We start from the raw sequence: 25,346 nt of genomic DNA on the forward strand, positions 1-25,346 counted from the left end.
TATTGTTCACCTCTCAGTCCAATCAGCAACTTATATGTTTTCAATTTACATGTTTTGCCTTTTTAACCCCAATTGGTTGGCACAAAGGAATTTCAGGCCATGTCCTCAAGTTAACCCTCCTGTTATGTTGTGGGTCAAATTGACCCGTTTTAAAGATTTTTAAAAAATACTTTGAAGCATTTTTTTTGCATGAAACTTTTTCTATTTGTCTTAATAGGTGCACTCTACATATAAATTGAAAATTTATTAATTTTACACATTTGCAAACCTCCCTGTGTCTACCTTTTACATAGATATTGTTCGGGTCAATTTGACAAGTCAAGTTGAAGGGTAAAAAAGGTTAAAAAAATGTCCAATTCTGTATGTTTCCTTGCAGCTATGAACCATATTTCGCCACACACAAACACATACATGTGCACGCACATTAACCCACTTTCTCACTATCCTCTTTACTTCACTAGGAAACTGCCAGAAAGCAGGTTTTCATACAACTTTTGATGGGAACATTTTCTGTTCCCGTGGGCAAACTGCACCACACTGAGTGGAAACTCAGTAGAAGTGAAGAAAAACATAAAAATTCTCTGCATGACTCATTTGTCTTGATTTTAATCAGCGGGTCAATTTGACCCAGAACAGTATACGCCAAAAATGGCGCCGGCTCAGCTGGCTGCCTGCAGACGCAGCTCCTGTCATGTGCTGTAACTGCAAAATAATTTCCTTGCTGGGATGAATAAAGTAAAAATTATTATTATTATACGTGTCTCAAGTTCAATTATAAAGATCACCCATTGAAAAAGATATCAAAATGCAATATAAAAAAAAATTATATTTACAAAAGATCAATTTCAAGGAAATGATTGGTTTTTGTGTCTAGGTTCTTTTCAGTGGACATAAAAAATGTAAATTCCATTTTTTATGTCCAAATGAGTAAATGAGTAGGTTGTCGTCAATGATTCTTTATTTGTGAGAAATAAAAAAAACATCATTGCACAAATATTGATTGAAATGGTTAGTATTGGAGTTAATAATCAGATACAAAAATGTTTTGGAGGAACTTTTTGGTTTCTGACACTATTGCATGATTAAACACTCCACAGGTCAAATTGACCCGAGAACATTATTGCTGTACCTCAGAAACGACCATAACAGGAGGGTTAAATGTTTGTTTTGTTTTTATTGTGACTTGCTGCTCCACATAAATAATGATCCGATCTGATTAGTTTGGCCACATTGCTAAAACAAATATTTAATTATGAAACAGTTTGCACCCACAATAAAGGGAAAACAATTTTTTCATCTTTAATTTTAGAATCTTATATTTATTATGACTATTGTTCAACGTTTCTCCATACATACACATACTTTTTAGTAGCTTGAGACTAAATAAACAGTCAAATAAAAGCTGCAGTGAGATTTAAGAATTTAAACAGAGAAAACTGAACTCAAAAACAATTCTTTGTTTCTTCATGATTAGAGAGGTAACAACTCAAACTGCGACACCGTCTTTCCAATGCATTTCTACCATCAATAATTCAGAGGTTTGTCTCCACACTCTGAGAACAATAGGTTATATAATAGAAGAAACATCATTTAGCAGAAAAAGGGAAAAACTGCTTTTCTATTTGTTTTGTAGATCAAAAACAAAAATAAAAAATATTACCATTTATCACTTGCTGGCAAGTTTGAAAAGCAGCAGTCTTACAGTCATGACATCAGGCAGCAACCTGATGCCTAAAAAAAGACAATATTATTCTTTGTCAGATGCTTAAAAAAAAGGAATCGAACTCACAGCAGGCACTTGTAGTAAGGCATTCATACGGTCTCTCTGGAGAAGGTCTGAATACCTAAGCTTCAAACTTTCATGCTGTTTCTTTTGTTGTTGCTACGTGAACAGAGGTATATGAAAGTCTGCGTTATCAAAGAGGAGCGGCCTGGTGACGGGAGTGGGATTCTTGTCAGCCTTGTGCAGGAGTTTAAACAATCCCGTTCCGATATTCATTGGAATTCCCATAATGATGCACTCAGACACACCTGCAATGAGAACATGGGAATCTTTTAATAACTGGATAAATCACACAAAATAGGTCAAATTACCTGTTATAAACACAAAAGTTTACCGCAGACAGAGTCTTTTTGTCCGAAGTAGGCGGCGTCAAAGAGGTGGTCGGCTGTTTTCTCAAACGAAGCCAGCATGAGGACACTCTCCTTCATTTTGGCTAGTCCAAACCTGGTGATTCCTAGGATCTCCCCCTTTCATACAACATCATACAGAAAGGGAAATATGTTAAGTGAAACACTTAATAGGACATCAACTATAACCAGAAACCTAGGATTTTATGTAATAGATGGACACAAGCACTACAGTGAAGTGGATGGAATAGAAAACAAAGATCTGAAAAGTGTGGAGTGTGTTTATATTCAACCCCCTTTAATCTGATACCCCAACATAAAATCCTGGGCAACCTAATACCTTCAGAGAGCACATAATGTCAGGCGCCATGTTTTCTAAGTACCTTGTAGGACATGAGATCTGCCAGAAGCATGACGTGACGGCGATCAATGCTCATGCCGTGGTTCACCATGGTGTACTGAATCTCATTAATGATGGTGGATCTTGCAGCCTCAATACCCAAAGTCCTTTCAACCTAGATGAAACATCAAAACACAATCATTTATCATTTAGTTTATTTTAAAATAAATCCTGTTCTCTGTATCTTAGAAACCACCAACACCAACCCACCAAAAATATCTGGCTGCTCAAAGGTAAACACTCAGCAGAGGTTGCATTTAGATGAAACAGAAACTAATCAGGAGCCTTCTGAAAACTATAACTAGATAATTGGCCACCAAACTGCACAGACACGATTTAATACTGAGCGCAGCAGTAAGCATTGCTTGTTTTTTTTTTGTTGATGTTTTTTTCTGCTCCCTGTGGACTATTATTGTCTTTAAATCACAAACAGAAAGCTCAGATCATGGACAAGCCTTTTGATGTCAGGCAGCAGGGAGCATAAATAGAAAGTGGACTGGCCTTAAAAAGGCAGATGGAAATTCCATCAAATTGGTTAAATATAAAATAAAACCAGTTTTTATTATAATTGGAGAATGATATCACAACAGAAACTGAAGAAAATTTGAAAATTAAAAATATGGCAGAATCAAAACAAGCTGAAATAGAATAGTGGGCCATTATCTTTAATGTGAGATCATTTAGAGACCTAATAAATGAGTAGGTAAATTATTATTTATTTATTAGATCCTGCAGCTACTCAGCAAAAATACTGTTGTCAATGAATGCAGACATGTACATTTGCATGGTAGTGCAGTTGGTAGCACTGCTGATTTGCAGCAAAAATGTCCAGGCTTCTAAATGAGGCTTGCATGTTCCTGTGCATACATGGGTTCTCTCTGGGTACTCCAGCTTCCTTTTCCATTTATATTAAATTTTAATATAAATGGTTTTATTATTATTTTTATGAATTTCTTTTTTTTCTTAATGCTAGGCTTAATAATGTAGTCCTTTTTTAATATTTAAAAAAATATTTGCAAGACTCTAATTTCATAAATATCACTGTAAAAACAACAAGTGTTTCAGTATGACAGAATATTCAGGATTCATATCAGTAACATGCATCAAATATATTCAGTAGACCTTTCCGCCTACTTGTTTCAGTCTTTTTTAGCATTTTGCCCCTAGAGAAATCACTGCAGACCTGCCTCCTCTGCTGTGTGTTAATTAGTTTTAGAAACGGGCAATAAACCAACAACAATTCATCTAAAAACACATGAAGCTTTATCATTCAATATCACACAAATTGCTAAAGATTTTCAATACTCGCATCACATCCAACTTTTACAAAGAATTGTTGCTTGGAGAGTTATTTTTAAGTGAAGGGAAGTTTTTCCAAATAAGTTGATGTGAATGCAAGACAGGGAAAAGTTGCAGAAGCCAGTAAAAGTGAAAAATATAGCATAAGACCATCAGTATTATTCAGAGTGAGTTTATAACTGGCTTAATATTGAAATGTTGTATGATTGACTAAATGTTAGAAACATTTAGGCTTTAAGGCTCTAAGTTTTTCATTACAGCATTTTTAACCAGGTCAAACAGAGTATAAGATTCATTTAGTACAGCTTTTTCTCTGTGTAAAAGGCTGCTTTTCAAAAGCTGTAAATGAGACTATAATCATCAATCAGAACAATTTCAAAGCTGCATAATAGAGCACAAAAATCTGTACTGATACAAAAAGAGAAAACAATCATTTAATTAATCACAGTTCTAATCAGTAATTTTCTGCCATTTAAACTGTGTAATATATGCAGAATGACTGCTGAAACAATTTCAACATGAATCCCCTCTTCACACGTACCTCATATGTGTTGTTTGAGGTGGTCCGGCTCCCGTTGACACCATGCGTTGCCATGACAGCTCTCATGTTGTCGCCTTCAACCAGGAGTTTGTATTTGTTCTTTCCGCTTTGTTCATCGATATGAATGACGGCTCGGGCAACTTCAGGTATCCCCTGAACCACCACCTTAAAGGGGAACACGAAGCGAGACTTGGATTTATTTGTAACTAATGACTTCAATTTTACCTTAATCAAAGTTAACTATAACGCTTTATTTCCTTCCACTACTAGAGAATCTCAGATGTGAAACACTAAAGTTGTTTTCAGTAGATGGATATTTTGGTATTTTAAAAAAAATCTTTTTTATTTGCCTAATGTAGTATTCAAAATTTCTAATTTGAATATTATAAATACAATTAGAAATTTTTAAATGAATATAATTTGAAAATTATGTTTTATTAGCTGTAGGCCACAATGATGCATTAATAAAACACAAAATTGATCTACATGTTTTTGATCTATGTAAACTCATAGATTCAAAACACACACAGTAAAAAGGTTCACATAGTATATAGGAATATTAATGGAAAGTTTGATGGAAGGAAAAACTATGGTAGGAAAAAAGCTTTACAAGAAACATCGACTCTTGTTACTTAAAAGGCTTTTCAAAACTATCTAGAAGTAAATAAAAAAACATACACAGACAGGACACAGTCCCAGTTTCCTCAGGAGCTTCACCAGAAAGGCTGGCCTTATAGAAAGGTGAATATTAAAGAACCTAAAAAATTAAGTTTTGTTTATTCATATTCAGCTATTTTTACCTTTGGAAGTTCTTCTTTTAATGACTGCAGAACATAGTACATGGAGCTTTTGTTGTTCTCCCGTGGCGACACGCAGACCACCGCCTCACCGTGCACGGCGATGTCGCTGGGCTTCACTCGCAGCTTCGACATGCATATCGAGTACCGCACCGTTTCTGCATTCACCTGGTGGAAAAACATCTCTGCTAAATGAGCTACAGGCAATCAGGCATGACAGAAGCCTGAAGTTTTCTCAGAGCAATAAGCATGAAACATGTTAAGACAGAGTTGTGAAACAAAAAGATTTCACAGATGAACAAACTGAACAGTGAAGAGTTTGTCTACTTGAAGTTACTAAAAATATATTATCATCTGTAAAGAACTTTATTTACAATGCCACTTGTTAAAGTACAATATCTCTTAATATTTTCAACAGATCAATGCCATGTTTTTATTATTGAACATATTTATTAAAATTACAAGAGGAAAAAAAGATAATTGATATTAACTCATAACCACACCAGGACAGGAAAAATGACAATATGAGTGTGGGTCATTCTTTAATTGTCTTTTTCTTTAACTTAAAAGAATAGCTTATAAAGGTTCTATTAGAAAAGAAGGTGCCTGACCAATAAAACATTTAAAAACCAAAATTAAAGTAAATCCTAAAAACATACAGGCAACCAGTGCAGAATGCACAACTTGTGGGTAATGTGCTCAGTTAGCCTGTTTCTTGTTAGCAGATGTGCAGCAGCGATGGTGTGTGTCCAGCACAGAGGATAGAAAGATGCAGTAGTCCAGTCTAAAGCTAATAATCAGCCTTTAAACGTGATGCTTGGTTAATTTTGCTAATTAATCCTAAATGACAGACTGAACTATCGCATTGACCTCTGCAGTTAATTTAAAACCAGTCTAAAAAAATGTGTGCTCCTAGATTACTGATAGCAGTGCAGTTACAAGAAAAACAGAACTGCTGCTTTTTAAAAGTTTGATTTTCCAAACCCAATAATTTTTCAGTCTTATTTTCATTCAAATGTGAAAAGTTCATCTAAATCCAAATATTGTCATTTACCAGATTCTGTACAGACTTATTTCCATTTTCTCCCAACAATGATACAGGACACATGTTTTTCCAGTTACACCGGCTCCGTCTGAATTTCTGAGCCCAGTTGAAGATACCAGTTTTGATTTTCAGAGCTTTCTAAGCTGTAGTCACCAGTGCCCATAGACTGGAACTATATTCCTAAGCCTTAGATCTCTGGACACAAACATCATCTATTTAAACTTTATTCAACATTTTCTTCTATGTAATATTTATTTTTTACATCTTCTACTATAACTGTTCTTCTATAGACATTCTGGTCTTATTTTAACAAGTAAAATATAAAACGTATTCTAATATAAGTTAATTCTAATCAATTAACACCGTTTTTCACTGCTTTTGATAACATTTCTTAGAACATCTCAAACATTACAATGTGACAAAAAAGAAAATGAAGAACCCGTTAGCATGCAAATACTTATGCACAGCAGTACTCATTGTAACTGAAAGGGAAATATGAATTATTGAGCACTGCTGCGGAAGATGAGATTCGTTTCACAAATGCAGTGGGATAGAAAAAGGAGAAACGAGCTGTACCTCCAACCGCAGCAGTCTTATTCTCTCTAGAGACAGCTTCACCAGGATGAAGCAGTCATCTGGGAGGAAAACCTCTTCAATGTACTCTGAAATCTGTCGAGGAGTACAAAAAAAAATGTGGATTTGATTCAGTTCGGCACTTGAAATTGTTCATGTTTCACACTGTGACACTTTTGTGTTCACTGGTGATCCATTGGTCAATTTCGACAGCACAATAGCTCCCCTTTAGAAGATTAAGAAAGATTACCTCGCCCAGAAGCGTTTTCTCAATTCTCCCCTTCACCAGCCGGGCAAAGTCTGCGTCGTCTTCCACATCCAAGTGAGCCGTGATAATAGGGGTGCTGCATGGTGAGAGGAGAACTCTCAGTTGCTTATTCAAAACAAATTAGGGGCCTGTTTATTACTGTGATACAGAAGAACATTGAATAGCTCATTTTACCTAATACTCTGAATCAGGTGCTAAAGCTGTAGACTTGAGAAACTTTTCAACAGGTTAGGATGACTCTTTAAAACACACACCTCCAGCCACTTAAATTGTAGTTATAGCTAAACTCTTGCTCAATCTGGCAGCCATAAATTACAGCCCATTTCCAAAGATGCACCATTTCAAAGAAAAGCGCCACCTTTGAAAAACACTTTCTCCGCTAAAACGACACGGACGATATTGAATTTTCTCTGTAATTACTTACCTTATATTCTTGGAAGCATTAATAATTTCTTTGATGCGAGGCACTCCCAGAGTGATATTCATTGACGCCACACCAGCAAAGTGAAAGGTTTTCAGTGTCATCTGAGTGCCTGGCTCTCCAATGCTCTGGGCACAGAGAGCTCCAACTGCTGAACCTGGCTCCATTTGAGCTCTTTACCAAGAAATAAACGTAGTAATCAGTCTCTCAGCAAAGAAAGCAAAATTGGAAGCATAAAATTCTATGTTACAACGTAAGATTAATAAGGATCACGAGAGAAGGAAAGAAGTTGTTATTTACCTCTATGAAATTGGTATTCTACTGTATAGTACTTGCAAAAGTATCCATACCACATTACTGCAATATTAACATTAATAAAAATGCAGGTAATTTCAGCCCCAATTCAGTTTCATTATAGCTTCTGGATCCAAAAACCAAATTGCCAATTCCAAATAAGCTATTTTTACACACACAAAAAAAAAATCTCTGCAGAGGAAGAAATCACACATCGCGTAAATGCAAAATGTCTCTCTCTTATTTATTTATTTAGGAACTACAGCAAATACTTACTGGCACAAACATTTGTCCTTTTCTCAAATGGAAGATATGTTTACAACTTAATTGATAACAGTTATGTCTTGTAAAATCCCACATGTCGTCACATGAGAGAGTCACGTTTTACTGACGTTCTTACAGCAATGAGATTAGGTTGGCCAATTGTGGAACTGGAAGTGGTCAATGAGAACAACTAGAACAGCTTTAGAGGTGCATCATTTTGTAATTTTGCTTACAACATGACAAACTGTTTAAATAGTTTAAGAGGTATGAATACTTTTGGAAGGAAGAATCAAACATTGCTGAAAAATAGGCAAGAAAGATCATTCAAAACCAAACATTTAGATATTAAAGACGCCAACACTTAAACACAGTTTTCCAAATGATGTTGACAGATGTTGCATTGGCTTCTGTATTGCTGAATGTAACTATTCTAGTACAAAATGGCATCGCTCATCAAATGCCAGATATATCACAAAGCATTTAGAATAGGGACTCAATAAAATTAAACCACCATGAGTTTTTGTACCTCATATACTTGTCTCTGCAGGTTCCTAAAAACTTCTCTAGTTGGGTTGGAGTAATTCGGTCCAACTGATAAAGAACCTTTGGCTGGAGGGAATAAATAGTTTAAAGACATATTTATAAGAAAGATTAGATCTAATGCAGCCATGAGCACACTAAATTTTCTAAAATTGTCAATACCTCAGTAGTTCCGTTATCATTGATGCCATACTTGTCCCTGGTCTTCTTGATTCTCTCTGACATGGTCTTTATAAATTTCTTTATTTCCTGAAAGAAAAGAATGACACAAAATCAAAAGGCCATTTATGAACATTCTTTTGACTGAGATGACTGCCTGTTTGTGTGATATGCAATATGTTTCGTTGTCATGCAAAAGTTAGACACTGCAGTAAACCTGTTAGAAATGAATTGAACAGATTACAAAACCTCACTGAAAAATCTAAGCAATGAAGACAGCATTCAGATATTTGAGTCAGTCTAAATGACAAAGATCAGAGTAATTTTAATAGTCACATTGTTATTTGATATATTCAAGACACAAATCTTGCTGGCACACCATTCTGGATTTAGTACAACAATCCAACATGCATGGTCACAGTACCTCCAGGTACTTCTCTGCACCAGTCTCTGTTAATTCCTTCACAATAGGGGTGAAAGTTTGATATTACAACCGGCAAAGTGTTTAACAGGCAAGTCAATACTTCTTTGTATTTCTACTTTACAACTAACCACTATGTTGTTTTCAATTATATTTAACCCCAGAAAATACATTGAAATTTGTGGTTGTATCTAAAACAATGTTGAGAAGTTCAAGCGGTACATACAAATAAGCAAGTATACGGTAGATGCTTAATACACCGGATATATCGAACTCATTTTTACATTTCCAAATAAAAGTGTAGCACAAGCAAACTAACTATGCCCAATAAAACAACTTGGTTACAATACAGAACATCAACAGCAAGGTCAAACCAATTTCAAAACATCTTTTGCCTCCACAAAAAACAACAAGGTCATAGTAGTTAACTGAAATCAAAATGTAAATGTAACTCGAGTCACAGGTCCATTAAGAGATTTAACAGGGGAAAAAAACACCCTGCAAGTTATTTTTTTATCCCAGTTTTAGATGATAGATAACATAGGCAGAGTTCTAAATAATTAGAAAAATCCCAAAAAGGCATAAAAACAGGAGATCAAAAACAGTAAGATCAAAAACAACAGTGATGAAAGAACAGGGAGGCTGAAAGAGTCACAAAACTATAAAAGTCAATGAAACTATAGAAAACCGCCTCTCTGTTTGGTGGAGCGAACAGATCCAGTCCCTGTTTTCCTTGAAATAAAAATGTTGAAACTCTTTCTAATTATATATTAGAAAACAGAATAGCAAATATTTTTGGTATTTTCATTGGGCTTCATGACATTTCTTACTCATGAATGCTAGGTGTTACAGCGAGCGTCAAAGTAGCTTACTGATCTTTAGCTCTGGAAAGTAAACTCTAACTTTAGCCTAGACAAATTACATAAACTCTTTTCAGGTTTTCTTGGCTTGTTAGGCTATAACACTGCAGTTTGTAGAAGAAAAGTCAATCTGCTTCTGGTGGAAAAAGTATACTTCAGGTACAATAGAGTTATCTGAGTAAAAAAACTCAAGTTCTTTCACACTGCAGACCTGTGGAGTCAAGGCAGGAGTTTTTCAATCTAGTGATTGTTTGAACACCTGAAAATGTTGGTTTTATATGTAAAAGAACAAAATTCTTCATTCAGTCTACATGTGAACTCAATCAATAAGCCATAAAATGTCAGTCAGCTGACATGTAAAATAAAGAATGTGCTCCATAACGGTTCCACTTGTTATTAAAAATGTAAAATTGTTCATAATTTTGAAAGAGGTCATTGCACAAATAGAAGGGCAACAGCACCATCATTTTACAGAACAAAAACTGTCTGAAAGCTACAATAGTTAGCACATTTGTTGGTGAAATAAACAAACAGCTTTAAAATTTGTAAACTGGTCAACAATTAATTGTATAAAATGCTAAAGCATGTCTTTTCTTAGGCAGATAAAATAAAAAACAGATTTACAACCGTGATACGCTTGGCCAATTCTTACCTCCAAGAAGCTGTCTCTGCAGCACAAAAAGTCCGCCTTTTTCATGATGCTGTCAGCAGTGAGGACGAGCTCATTCTGACTGAGGGCAGGCTCATTTGGGCAAGTGTAGACCGCCTGGAGAGAACAAAGAATCAGAAGCAATCATTCGCACAATCAGTAGTCACTGGCAGAGAGACAGTAACTCTCCGGATGAATGGTTCACATGCACGCTCCATCATTTACTGCATTACATTAGTGTTTAACAGTCTAAATGACTATCATTTTTTAAACATTTCTGAATAACTTTACAGTTATTATTATGGTCTCAATACAGCTACCTGCATTCCGAGTTAAGAATGTTGCTATCAAGGCATTTTAAATGGAAAGTGGATCTGCCTTTTGAAATGAGCCCATCCATTATGTTGATTGGTCAAATGTTAAAAACGAGAGCCTATTTCCAAGTCAAATATCTTTTATCATTTTGCTGCTCAAGAAAATCTGGAATTTGTGGGACATGTTTTCCTTGTTACAAGCCAAATGATCAATTGCATCAAAACTGGAAGTAAATTCTACTGTTCTATAATCCATATTATTAATTATGACTTAATCTTATATTATTAATGCTTCCAGTGCCATTATAATAATTCAGGTCGAGGAAGAGGGGGAAAATGATATACCACAATCCTCAAATAAGAAAATCCTCCAAATCCCCTAAGGTGGGTGTTGAAACTTTGACCATTTGACCAATATATTCATAAATGCACTCATTCAGAAAATTTGTGCTGAATGAAAGATAAAGATTCAATACAGAAGGTAGTTTGATCATAACAATTATACAGTAAATTACGAGGACAGCCTTCCTTAAGCAGCTAAAGTGGTAGAGGTTTGAACCAGATCAAACTGAATCTCACTTTAGCTTAGATTACCCAATTTATCTTTTGGATCAAACCACTGCCTGGAAAATAGATTTAGTTTTTCTAATTATCTTAACAGTGGGTTTGTTTATTAAACTAAGAATAATAATTACTAAATTACTGTGTAGCAGCAGAAACAACTGGAATCTAGGAAGGGCCTTAAGCTAAACAAATACTTTTAGTGTATTTTGGTGGTCTACCCCAAGATGTGTGACAGGTAAGACAAGGAGAACAAAAAGAAAAGAACGTATCGCTAGCAATCTGTTTACTCTGGTCTTAGCTCACCCTAATATTGTCCAGAACTCTCTTAAACTCCAGCGGCTCATCCTTTCCTTCCATTGCAGCCGGATCCAGGCCATCGCCCCCATAAATGAATTGGATGATGTCACCTGTGGAGCTGCGCACCGTCAGGTCATACTGAGAGCACAAATCCTCAAGAGACTTCACCAGACGCCTCTGTCAAACCAAACGTCCATCAAAGTTACCAATAAGCATCGTCCAGGTTAGCATATCATTAGAGCTACTGCTAATTTTTAATCATGAAAAATGGTCCATGAGTAAAAATAATCACTCAATTGACTGACAGTCAATATATAACAGCAATTGTTGGCCACTTTACGGTTTGTTTGCATTGAAGTTGCAGTTTGAGGACAAGCTGATCCATGTTCTGCAGACATACAGGTTTACTCAATTCCCAGTATAATTCGGTTCTCAGTTACCATATGGCTCCATCAGCATTACCTGCATGTATCCAGTCTCTGCCGTTTTGACAGCAGTATCCACCAGACCCTCTCGACCGGCCATGGTGTGAAAGAAGAACTCAGTGGGCGTCAGACCAGAATAGAAGCTGTCGGCCACAAAACCCTTGGCAGCAGGCAGCTGGAGGTGAAATTATTATCGAATCATTAAGCAAGCTTTCAAATGTTCTAAAAATGTCCTTGAAAGCATTGCACTTATCTAGATTTTATCCAGTTTTCTCCTGCGGTTCAATCTATAATCACTTTCAACACATGAATGGGGACAAACCAATAGAATGTGGGGCAAGTCAGTATGACAAGGACTACTGAAAATAAGTTAGTGTAGTTTATAAGCATCATAGTAACAAGACAATAATAATTTTTACAAAATTGTTACCCACATGTCTAACACTACATTGGTGATGCTTTGGATAATATTTCTGATGCATTTAGTTACTTTCTTTCTTTGTTTTATCAATTTTACTTATCTATATGACCACTGGGATGTTTAATTTCTTTTTTGTTATGTGGAAGGGATTTATAATTAAAATATGTTAGGAATAAAGGTTGAACATCACATGAATCTTCTGCTTACTGGGTTGTTTGCAACCTCAGTATTAACAGTGGTGAATAAACAACAAATGAATAGAGACAGAAAAATGAAAGAGCTTACTTTTGAGTGTTTTTCAAAGTGAGGCAAGGAGCGGTTTTCAAAACCATCCGGGACTCGAGAGCCACTTATAGCCTGCTGACCCACACAGGCAATCATCTGGGAGATATTAATGAAGGATCCTGAATGCAAGCAAAACAAAAGGATCAGACAGTAAACGGAGCATGCAGGCCAAAACATATTAAATGCAGGAAATAGCAGTTCTAGAAGTTTCACATTTACTATCCATTGTAGCTAACTTTTACTACAGTGACTGTCAAGTCCTAAAACAACAAGAAAAGAAAGCCACAATATAAATAAAAGAATGGTCATAAACATTGATGTGGATTTTGTCTCCAGACAGAAACGTTTACAAAGAAATAAAGTTCCAGATACATAGTAAAAAGATGAAAGAAAACATATTTCATTTATATCGCTGATATTTTAGACCTATAATTGTAAGAAACTGCAACTGTAATTAGACATTGTCTGGAAGAATTTTTTCTTTTGGTGTGTAAAAATGTAAGCACTTCTTTCATGGTGTTAAAGCATCAAGGCTCCTCTGAAAAAAAATGAGCAAGATCACTCTATCTAATTGTACTGAGCTGTCACAGAGAAGCTGCACTGAGGTCAGGGTGTCACTTATCTGAATTTCGGATGTAATCACTTAGAAACAATTTCCTGATGTTGTCTAAACGCTTGCTGGACTACCAAAGCTTATGCTGCACATCTTTTTCCAGCTAACTCAATCAGCAACAAAAACTATTCCTACAGTTCAACCTTATAAAATTAAATTCGATAGGATGGGATGAAGAGACAGTCATCGGAAAGAAAGGCAGGAATAAGGCAAAGGGTGCTATTAATACTAACCCATAATTGCTGCAAGTCCTTCAAAGTAAGGACAAGGACTCCCGAATAACCTCTTAGTAATTCTGGCAGAAGAAGTTTTGTATCTGGAATGTGCTCACAAAACGTTGAGTTACTTAATGTAGTCCCTCGTTCTTTGATAACAGAACTGTTCTTCTAAACAGATATAGTCATCAGAGGATCGTATAGGAGCACCATCTTAGAATCTCTATAGAGCTTAGATCCTATGTAACATTTTAAAATTCACAACAGGGCATTAGACAGTAACATTTCTCAGTTTCTGTAAATAAATACTAAATTTTGCTTGGAATTTCGGAGACATGTTGTCAACAGTTCATAGAGCAAAAGAACAATGTTCATTTTACTCAAACATATACCTACAAAAAGTAACATCAGAAAAACAGATAATTTTAAGTGGTGTCTTCATTTTTTTCCAAAGCTGTATGTATCACAACTAAATTATGGCTTAAAAAAAGAGACAAAACGTGAATACACAGTTGCATTCAGCATATTGTATGACTATCAGCTGGTTTTATCTGCTATTCAATGTTGTATCTATAGAAAATGCCTTTCTTTAAAGCACCTGAAAGTTTTTGTTCTTCTTATATCTTAGCCTCTCTACCTTCCTTTTGCTATTTTTTTACCTAGAAATCTTAGAAAGACATACTGATCAAGCTCACCCTTTTTGTGTTTCTTTTCTGTGATAACTACCAATTAAGAACGGAAGGGTAATCCTAGAATAGTTTTCAGGCAGGCTTACCTTTGGAACCACAGAGAGCCATAATGAGGGGGCTGTTACTCTTATCAAGCTCCCTCAGACAGGCACTGCCAGCTCGGTCTCTGATCACAGAAAGCTCTCTCAAGATGAGAGCCTGTCAAAAAAGCAAAACAAAACATGTTGGTGAACATCACGAAACGACAGGATCTTTTTCATCCTATACATACAAGCTAAGCTATTTTCAGCTATTTGTATCAGTGTCGAGTATGTACATTAATTTACTGATTTAATGTCGAAGATGTAAAGCCCTTGCTTATTGCTGTTCTGCGTGACTTTGAATTAAACTGATATGTTTTTAAGGTAAAAAAGGCAAGTTAAAACTTTTACATTTTGTTAGTGGAGTAAGTTCTATTAGGAACATTGATGAATAAGCGGCCATTATAAGACTGAAAAAATTGCTTAATGAGTGGCTTCTATTTTTAAAGATTGTTAAAGGATTCCTGTAGGGTCACATCAGCATGTGATCACCGCTGCTGTAAAAAGACTTTTTAAACATTTATAATAATCACTCAAACTTCTGCTAAGGCTAGTTTGAAAGTCCTGTTTTGTTGGAAATCAGAAAATTCAGTAACACTCCCAATGAGTCACCATCAAAATGTTAGTGAGGAGGAGTCCGAGTGTAATAAGCCCACCTCCAGGGTCTCCTCTGCTGAGCACCCGGGCTGCTGCTGCAGCTTCCCTGTCTGCAGAGCTTCGATGTATTCATCACACTTCCTGTAGCCATCATCCAGCAGGTCCTGTTTGGCTTTCAACAAACCCGTCCCAGGAGTCACATCACCGATTCCTATAGAGAAGCCTCTGTTGGCTGAAAATTGAATGAGAAAGAACTACATTCAAAACCACATTCAAGTGATATTTTCAAATTTCTTGTCAACTTTAAACATTTTTTAACTCAAAATCACGACGGGCCGCTGGATGAATGACTGCCCTAGCGCCCAACCACTGGGCTTAGCAGGTTTTCTGGGGGAAATCTTGCAAATTTAAATGCGAGTTACGGATGCATAATAGCTTACTTAATATATTTTCAACCACACTTTACCTTCTGCCCAGCTTGTCATTAAAAACGCTTACTAAAAGCACTCTATTTTACAGTGACCCTTTGTGGCTTACCCTACTTGTGGAGTCACACTCCAAAAAAAAAAAAGTTTAAAACCATGTTTAAAAAGAAAAAGTGTAAAGCAATAACTTGGGAAGCATTTTCCAGTTTGTGGTTCTCTTTTTAAAGATCAGTTTAGGAAGCTACAAATTAGGAAATAAAAGAAAATTAGATAAATATTTAACTATTGTTTCAATCCACACACCCTTCTCTTCAAAGGTTTCAAATTACAAAATATCTCAATATCAACATTATAAAAAATCTTTTTTAAAGAAAGCTCCCAAAAAACTAGCCTACCTGTTGGAGAAAAATTTCCGTAATTTAGAGATTTTTGTTTGTTCTTAGGAATATTTACGTTGTATGTTTTGGTGTACACTGAACATTTGCAAAGTTTTAGTGACCAAACTTTAGGTAAACACTGTGGACCACCTACAGAGATAGACCGGAGCGAGTCTTGCCAGACGGGACATGGCGTTGGCAGCCTCCAGCTGTCCCCAGTCTCTGAGCAAAATGTAGAAAATGTTGTTCTTTGAGCCAGATCCCAGGGTGCCCTTATCCAAGCTTCCACACATCAGCTCACTGTTGTGAATCACCACAACTGAAGGTGTGCGACAAAAAATACAGGTACAGAGATGAAGCCATTAGATCCAGAAGAGAAACGCCAACAAGGTCAATAGAACAGTGTGATGTTTCCCTCTGGACAGCTGATGCTGTTTCAGCAATAAAATATGAGAGATAGTCACTCAATGAATAGTGTGAAAATTTATTTATTTTTCCTTAAGAAAGAGCATTTTGTGAAATTAGATATTTTGGTTAGAAAAACAAGTCATTCGAACTTTTTGTGATTTCTCACTATACTTATCCAAATTTGAAAGTATTTTACTATTGATTTTATATTCCACAACAAAGCAAAAATAATGAACATTGTGTATCATTTTTCTCCCATGATCCTATTATAAGCTACTTTGGGATTGCTGATCACATAAAATTAAAGTACTGGCACATTCTGTGAATAAAAAGTAATAATCTAAGAAAGAAAGTAAAAACCATTCAAACTTTTAATGTGAAACTCACAAGAGTCGTTGTGACAGAGATCCTCTCCTTTGCCGCAGTACTGTTTGCCTTTGGTCCGCAAGTTTGCATTGACAGGACAATCTTTACTTGGCTTCAAAATGACACTGAAAATCTGTTTACCTGTCCACAAAGCAATTGGCTGACGGAAACACAACAGCATATTAGCGGTCTAAGGAAACAGGGTTGCGTGACAAGAGACACTGTGGTTGCACTACCTTTATTATAGCAGGGCGAGGGAGAGAGATCCTGATTTTTTCATCTTTTCCCACCAGTATTGATGCAACGATCTGGCAGGCTTTCGATCTATCAAAAAAGGTGTCCTTCAGCGTCAACAGGTACGCACCTTAGAAGATAAAATATGTTGAAAAGTTAGCACCGGTGAAACATAGCTACTTCTCAAAACTGCTTTACTGCTCCCTTGACAAGCAAAAAATTGACACTTTAAACAACATAAACATGTATTTTTAAACATTAGGCGAACTGTGAGAATTTCTAACATTTGTTGATGAAAAATTTTATTTTTTCATTCCAAGTTACAGATTTTGAAGCATTGTATTAGGAAAAAAACAAACAAACCACTGTCATCTGTTCATGCCTACAACACCTCTCTGCACCCACCTGTCAGGAAGTCTTGAATAGCAGCAATCAGAGGTTCGCCATTTCTTGGTGTGACAAGGTTAGCTTTAGTCTACAAGACAAGACAAATAACTGTGAATTCCTTACAAGAAAACTTGCTGAAGGCAACGTCTCATTATTGGATTTCAACTAAATTACTGGATTTCAAGTGATTTATTAGCAAGGAAATTTTTCAAGGAACCCAACAATCTAAATAACCAAATTTCCTCCAAAAACCAAATGGAGCATTTCTATTATACCATAGAAATGCTGTTATGGCTCATCACAAAAACATTAGACTTAAGAAATATTGAGGTATTAAATAGATGTAAAAAGCGCCAACTTTAAGATGACAAAATATTACTTAAAAAAAAAGGAATAAAAGTAGATCTTGCTTCAGTTATGAGAGCATCTTCATTCATGAGTGAATGAAGGAATGAAATAAGGAACACATTGGGTTTAATATTATTGTTGAATATGACAATGACTATAGAATTTGTCATTATTACTCCAGCTTTTCATTTTCCACTGTCACATTACGCCCCCTGCTCTAAGCATTAGCATCTCACTAAGATCTCAAACTAGGTGTGGAAACATAAAACAGTTAAAACACTGTCAAAACTGTCAAACTGGTCACAACTGGTCAAAAATAATATTGGGAAGTCAAGTCTGAATGCATGGCACCATAAATATTGTAGTCCAAAATCTTATTGAGACAAACATCTGCAGAGTTCAAAAGACCTAAAAATTTAGAACATAAAAATAAAAAATGCTGAGGCTTTGAATTTTTGATCAATTAGCATGAGATCAAAAACATTATATGTAAGTATGTTTTGAAAAAGTACAAAAACAAAAGAAAAAAAAAGTTGGGTTTTTTTTTAGGGTTTTTTTTTTACACATTTTTACTTTGGGTGGCAATAATTGTGTAGGGTGCTAATCTACTTGAATAATGTGATGACACAAACCCCCATCAGGACCAGGGCTTCAGCTTTGGCTTCTTCAGTCTGAGGCAGGTGGAGATTCATTTCATCTCCATCAAAGTCAGCATTGTACGGCGTGCACACACACTCGTTAAACCGAAATGTCCTGTGTGGTTTGACTTTAGCCTGCGAGGTTGAAAAAGAAATGATTCATAAGCAAAAGAAATAAAATCAGTATTCTACTCTTTGACTTTGCAACATTAAATCACCAACAGGAGACAAAAGACACCACTGGAATTCACACAATAACCATAATTACCTATGTTCCTCCAATCAGCCATAGCTCTTTGTAGAGACTTCATGCCTCATTAGTGCATCATAGAAAAGTATTATTGTGGTGGGTGATGTAAAGTGCCTGAGCATTAATTTGCTTACATTCTTTTCTGCCTTTTGTTCATATATGCAAAAAAAAATGTTTCAGCTGTGACTTCTGATCAAAATTAAAAATGAAAGATAATAGTTCATTATAATTGCACATCATAATTGCAAAAGAGGTAACATGCAGGAGCAGATTAACTTCGTAATGTAGGCAGTCAATAGCTGACCTTCATGTTAATCATTTTTAATACTTAAAAAGTCTTTACAAATGATGAATAGCCCTCACAAATATGGTTTCCATTAGACTGGTCCTTGTAACAATCAGTCCTAAATATAGTGTATCTTCCCCAGACAAAGCTGCAGTAATGCTACTGCAACAGATCCATTTTCAACTCCTGGAATTGTTCTTTCCCACTAAACTTCTAAGCTTGCTCAGGAGAGACTGCTGCTGCTGCATAAAGTAAAAATCAACACAATCTAGACCTCGCTGGGTAGAAAAAACTTTTAAAATGGCACTGCCATCAATATTCAGTTGAAGAGTGAACTGGACTAACACTCAGTTAAATTTGGTCCTAAAACAATTCTAATCCTTATGAAAAATACCAGTTTGTCAGATAAAGTGCCTTTTGACAACTAAACTAAAGTTATGAAGAGCTTAAAAGTATTTTTTGTCAAAAACCCAACTTACTATGTGAGCCATAATACTGAGTTTGTGCAGAGAAGGCTGTCGATTGAAGAGGACAATGTCTCCATCAATCAGATGTCTTTCCACCACGTCACCAATCCTCAGCTCCTGAGCTATCTTTTCACGGTTCCCGTATTTCAGAAATCTAATGAAGAAAGATGAAGATGTTTGCTCTGAAATAAGCTTTATAAATGCTGCTTTTAATCTGAGGAAAAAGCAACTAAACTTACCTTTTTATCTGTGTGTGACGAGTCTGGATAAAGTTGGCTCCGGGGTGAACTTCTGGGCCGTTACGAACAAGTTTCCTCATTAGTTCCAGATTGGCTTTGTTAACCTTGAGATAGAGTCAAAGGCAGATACTTCAATTTACACTCTGACTTTATGTAGGCTGTGTAATGAATTTCCTAAACTTATAAAGAACACCTTACCTTCTCTGGATATGTCAGGATTTTAGCCACGTGAACAGGGACAGCAACCTCATCAATCCTTAGGTTTGGGTCAGGGGAAATGACAGTTCTTCCAGAAAAGTCCACTCTTTTTCCTGAGAGGTTTCCTCTGAATCGACCTGAATCATTAAAGTAAAATTAGTCAAATTAAAATAAATTATTTAAAAGCGTAATACCATAAAAGTGCCAAAACAGTACTAATTGTGCAAAGATTTGAGATAATCTTTATATGTTATTGAACTGCTGCTTGTCCTCAAAATGTCTCAGTAAGTATGATTCGGACTCAATATTGTCACTCAAAAAAGTAAAAAGGAAAGAAGGAATGAAAGAAGGCAGGAAGAAAAAGGAAAGACATGAAGGTGGATGGATGATTATTTGCTTATTTAACAGAAAATGCCAAACTTTTGTTTTGAAAGACTTGATTGACATTAGACGTTACGAGCGGGAGAAATTTGACTAAAAGAGAGAATGCTTTCTCCATTAACTGTACCTTGTTTGCCCTTTAGTCTTTGCACAAAGCCTCTGGTCCACTTTTTAGGTGCCATGTTGAGGGGAATGCCAGAAAGTTCACTGTTGATGTAAAGGGCACACTGTAGCTGCAGGAAGTCCCAATCCTCCATTATCATCTGGGTTTTTGCTCCAGTCATTCGATGCTGAAGGCAAAGGGCATGATAAAGTAGACGGTTCAAAGGAAAAATAAGACTTATTGCAAGACGATCTGTAGAACTGTAATGTTTTTAAATTAAGGAATCAGAGACTCTCTACAGAAGATAATGGCAGTTAAAACTTGCAGAACAGATAATTTGACAAATTACGCAGACTAGTGACTTAATTATGCAGGAGTAAAAGCCAAGTCTCATCAATGAACCCCTGTAGATAAAAACACTTCTGTTGACTGAAATGTAATTTCTATTCCAAGCGCAATGATGCTACGCTTTGAAAAAACTATTAACATCAGACATAATAGCTGATCCATCTCAGTTCAGTCTTCATAATTTAATTATTTATAGTGTTCACACAAGGGTCTAAAGCTGCCTGCTAAAAAACAAGACAAACATATTTCTGTTCTATAGTGAAGGTTTAACATATGCAGTGTGTCTTTTAGCTAATTGGATTCATAAATTTCAACATTCAACGCCGTTCAAACCTTAAATTATGAGAGAATGTTAAATACCAGTGTTGCAATTGACAATCTGCAATCTTTGAGGAGGGGTAAACCAGACATTGAACCAGGCATGGATTTAGAGCATATTATCTGGCAAAATTCTATAACATTCTATAGCACCTTTATAACAGCAGCCGTAAAACATCTCAGGCAAAAAAGAAAAGTAGCAAAACAAGGACATCTGGCCTGTGAAGGAATAACATCTTATAAACTGATGAATTTCTGTGTCATGTTAACATGAGAAAGTTCTAGAACTCTTCTTTCAGAGACCCCAGGGCATATAAGTGAAGAAAGACACATTTTTGTTTTAATGTCCTTCATTTTTAAGATACTTTTTTAAAAAAGGTTTTATTGGCTCTAGAGGCCTTTATTTGATAGTTAATTAACAGGAAAGTGGGTAATGAGAGGAGGGGGAAGACATGCGGCAAAGGTCGTCAGGCCGGGAATCGAACTTGCGACAGCAGCGTCGAGGACTAAGGCCTCCTTATGTGGGTTGTGCTCAACCCCTGCGCCACCACAGCACATCCCCTGTCCTTTCATTTTTGGTACACAATTTTGTATTTTATTTTTGAAAAACAATTAAATAAAATGTTTTGGTTTACTGCATAAATTTCTAATAAAATACTTCAAAGTTTGTTGGATTCATTAGGACTGTGACAGAACGTGAACAGGTACAGATACATTTGCAAAGAACTATATTTCAGTTGATGACAGTTTCACTGATTAATACCAACCTTTTTGATGACATCATTTAGGAAGATTATCTCTGTCAGCTTCATGGTCAGATCGTCCTCATTGGTACCCGACTTCAGATCGCTGACCACTGACGGTCGGATGCAGAGAGGCGGCACAAGCAGACGGGTGATAATGAGATCTGCAGGTTTCCCCGCCTCTGGATTCATCAACAGTAGAGGGATGTCTTCTGCAGGAATTCTCCGAAACAGATTGAGAACAACCAGAGGGTTCAAATTTTCCTGTAAAAATGAATGCGATTCAAAGTGAACCAGTCTCCAATGGAGGGAAAAAAACCCGCTAACACTCTTTAGTATACATGTATCTATGTATTTCTGTTTATTTGAACAGTTTTGAACCTTACCTGTGCTCTTGGCAATAAAGGCTCCATTAGTTTGTTGTGCTCAATGGCAATATCAAAGGACTGCAGAAAATCAGACACGAAGGGCTCCACCACCTTTTTGGTTGTTTTATACTTCTCATGGATGATCTTAAGCAAGCCACACTTTTTCACAGATCCATTGAAAGCGCCACAGTTCAAGCAAATTGTCCTTTTGCGGCATTTATCAGAGATCTTCTTCTTCAGGCCTCTTTTCTGCAGGTAGGCCAAGTTTGGCCGTTTCAAGTAATCCATGAACTGCTGTTTGTCCTCTTTGGTCAGCATTATACTCGAACATGTCTTGCAAATCATCTGCACACAGAACATTTAATTATATTTGAACATTGAATTACCCTTGGAATCAGTCACAAAAATGCCTCAATGAGGAAAGACAGGATTACAGATTCAAATGTCTAAACATTTAAAAACACACAACATTTAAGTTGTATGAATACATTTAGGAGAAGGAAAAATGATTTTAAGATCAGAGAATTTATTTAGAACTTCATTTATTATCTTGTTACACTCTAGTGACATCTAGAGTACCACTCTAGATGTCACTCTAGATCTAGAGTGACTTCTAGAGTGTTCACTCTAGTGACATCTACAGGACATACAGAGAAATTAAACAATATTTCAGGCAGGATTAATAGCTTTCACTGATCATGCTGATGATCAGATGTTCCTTTTTAAATAAAAAGGAAATCACGATTTCTTACCTGCAAAATCCCAATAATTGCTTTGAAGTAGCCAACATGAAAGCAGGGCAGCTCCAAATCCAGGTAGCCATAATGTCCTAAACAATCGGCCAGATTTTTCCCACATGTCAGACATGGTCTGTCTTTCTCACTGGTTCCCTACATGAAACATTATGCATCTCATGAAAAATTAGCAAACAATATTAATGTGCAAAATCCTGTAAAATGTTATCCTTCCATTGTTGACTTCACCTCCATTTTCTAAGCTTTAACATTCTGCATTTGTATGCACATAGAGTTGAAAGTATTTAGTCTTAAGGCATATTCTGAAGGAAACTATTAGTATGAAAGTAAGGAGTGTAGGAAGTAGGGAGGACAAAAGTAAAGAAGGACTGGTTGATCTGTACAAGGACACAAAGAGGAAGGAAAGAAGGATTTTTCTATCCTATTACTTTCTTTTCCCCAAATTATCCAGACATTTCCAAACCTTTACAGACTGCATATGCTGTATAAAGTACATAAACGTTGGCTGCTTAAGCACCTTTATACATGTGGACAGCTAACCTAAGCAGTTTTTTTGTGAGCATAACTGGATTTAATAAATGGAATAACTTATGATTTATACTTGCACAAAATCCCTCTTGACATAACTTAAAACGATTAATTAAAAAACAAATGACAGCATTGTGGTCCATACCATTCGGTGGTCCAACACTCCATAAGGCAAAGGAGTGCGTTTGTTATCTTGGCTGTACAGATTTTTACTGACCACCTGGATGTGGGCCTGCTTTCGCATCTGTTCTGCAGATTTCATCCCAAAGCAGATGTGGCTTCTGTAAAAAAGCACAAAGAGTCCAGATAAAGGCTGAAACATACACATTTCAGTGTGAACTATTCAAACCAGTAGTTGCTACATTCAATAATATCAATGTCATATTAATTCTGGGCTGTAGAGATGTTTCTGACACTTTCGTTTGACCAACTGTCACCATTATGCTGAGGGTCAGATTTGTTATTTTGCACATATTAGATACCATGATGAAGATGAACATCTACCTCCAAGTCATTCAACTTATTCTGAGCTCAACAGGTAAGACAGCTCAAACTTCAATAAAACTGGGACAATGACCGTAAGCAACATTAAAGCTCACCAAGAACCAACCATTTTAAATATTGGCTAACATATTCTGGGTGAATATTCACCCAGAATTATATCAGAAGCTAACAACCAGTGTGTGAATTCTCTACAACTTGCTTAGAGACCTTTAACAATACAAGTGGTGTTGTTTGTCAATATTTGAGCCTGTAACTACAAAATAAGCCCTCTGTGGGTTACAGAAAATCCACAATAATTTCAAATATATTTCTAGTCATTACAATTCATTGCTGACTGTTGCACCTCATTCAACTGAAAAAGAACGATCCATACGCATTATTAACAGCTCTTGATGAGCAACATTCATAACGGAAACTCAAAGCAGTATTATCGAGAAATTAGATCATAAAACTAACAAATAAAACGCGAATATAAAGGTACATGTTGCACAAATACGTTACAATATGCCTGCAAAAACACTCAAAGTTGCCTCGTCAACACCAAATACAATGGCAATAAATTATTGTAAGTACTACTAATTATCAGATACGTTAATCAAGACACAGTAAGCCTAATTTGTTCTTTAATCTTTTAAATATATTGGCAATAACTGCAACACTTCAACTAACTGCGGCTATCAGACTGAGCTAACAGGCTAGCAGTCTCACTTACATTTTCTTCGCCACATCTGTCTCTCTGAATTGTTCCTTCACCATTTTGATAGCTATTGCTACACAACCTTTCGCACAAGTAATTAAACTGTTAATCTATCCTTATTCCGACACGTTGCCACGCTGTCTTTACATGCTGTGAACAAACTAGCAACAAGCCGAGCAATGTGTTGGTAGCATGAGGCACATTGGTGCTACGTTCAAGGTGTGTGCGTTATCCTGAGACGTATTTTTGAAATGCTGACGTTCTCCCTGGACTTTGGTGCGGTCAAAAAGTATATTTCTACATCTAAATATCATTTTAACATGCATAATAATAGGCTAGCACTTATTCCCCCCCATTCTTAACACAACAATGTATGGCGACTTAAAAAGGGAGCTAATGTCGAGTACTTTTTCAAATATTTTCATAATTTTGCGTCACAATTTGGAATTTAACAATAAATATTTTCTCTTTAAATTTAGCAACTGAATTTCATTTCGCTTTGTTTGGGTGTTTGTTTGGGCGTTTTCCGATTTGAAAAATTCTAATTTACGAGGAGCATGTAAAAGCATCGCGCGCAACAGCACACCAAAGAGAACTCGCAGAGAGGCAAGTATAGAGATTGTGCTGCCCTCTAACGGCTATGAATTTTATTGTCGTTTTTCTTCCTTGATGTTTTTGCCTGACAGTTATGTTCTTGGATTGTGTAAACAAGCCAGTGCACCTTAAAACCGCCACACATGCACATGGTGAGCATGCAGACTTTATGCAGAAAGGATCTGACCCGGGGGTTTTCTTGCTGTAAGGAAACATTCCAAGA

General features: G+C 36.2%; 1 protein-coding gene across 1 annotated transcript; it reads right to left on the reverse strand.

Annotated features, from left to right (window-relative positions):
• Window positions 1-1,298: 1,298 nt before the first annotated feature.
• Window positions 1,299-24,732, reverse strand: polr3a (RNA polymerase III subunit A). Its single transcript, XM_023341327.1, has 30 exons — window positions 24,545-24,732; window positions 23,474-23,609; window positions 22,798-22,935; window positions 22,064-22,390; window positions 21,702-21,941; window positions 20,293-20,455; window positions 19,785-19,921; window positions 19,587-19,690; window positions 19,360-19,501; window positions 18,339-18,479; window positions 17,377-17,446; window positions 16,974-17,101; window positions 16,759-16,897; window positions 16,118-16,282; window positions 15,221-15,393; window positions 14,571-14,682; window positions 12,968-13,086; window positions 12,299-12,436; window positions 11,843-12,013; window positions 10,665-10,778; window positions 8,735-8,821; window positions 8,559-8,641; window positions 7,478-7,648; window positions 7,036-7,129; window positions 6,789-6,881; window positions 5,171-5,335; window positions 4,371-4,535; window positions 2,514-2,645; window positions 2,118-2,250; window positions 1,299-2,031 (listed from the first exon to the last, which is right to left on the reverse strand). The coding sequence occupies exons 1-30, from the start codon at window positions 24,586-24,588 to the stop codon at window positions 1,883-1,885; spliced, it is 4,173 nt and encodes a 1,390-aa protein (XP_023197095.1). The 5' UTR covers window positions 24,589-24,732; the 3' UTR covers window positions 1,299-1,882.
• Between the last annotated feature and the right edge of the window lie 614 nt (window positions 24,733-25,346).

The sequence above is a fragment of the Xiphophorus maculatus genome, chromosome 10 (genome assembly GCF_002775205.1).
Source record: "Xiphophorus maculatus strain JP 163 A chromosome 10, X_maculatus-5.0-male, whole genome shotgun sequence".
Lineage (NCBI taxonomy): Eukaryota > Metazoa > Chordata > Actinopteri > Cyprinodontiformes > Poeciliidae > Xiphophorus > Xiphophorus maculatus.

Excerpts from the sequence above, each read along its gene's own strand:
- polr3a (XM_023341327.1), bottom strand. The coding sequence starts at position 24,588 with ATGGTGAAGGAACAATTCAGAGAGACAGATGTGGCGAAGAAAAT. Across the intron at positions 23,610-24,544 it reads ACAGATGTGGCGAAGAAAAT|AAGCCACATCTGCTTTGGGA; the intron begins GTAAGTGAGACT and ends GCTTTTTTACAG. Across the intron at positions 7,649-8,558 it reads TGCAGAGACAAGTATATGAG|AGCTCAAATGGAGCCAGGTT; the intron begins GTACAAAAACTC and ends TTCTTGGTAAAG.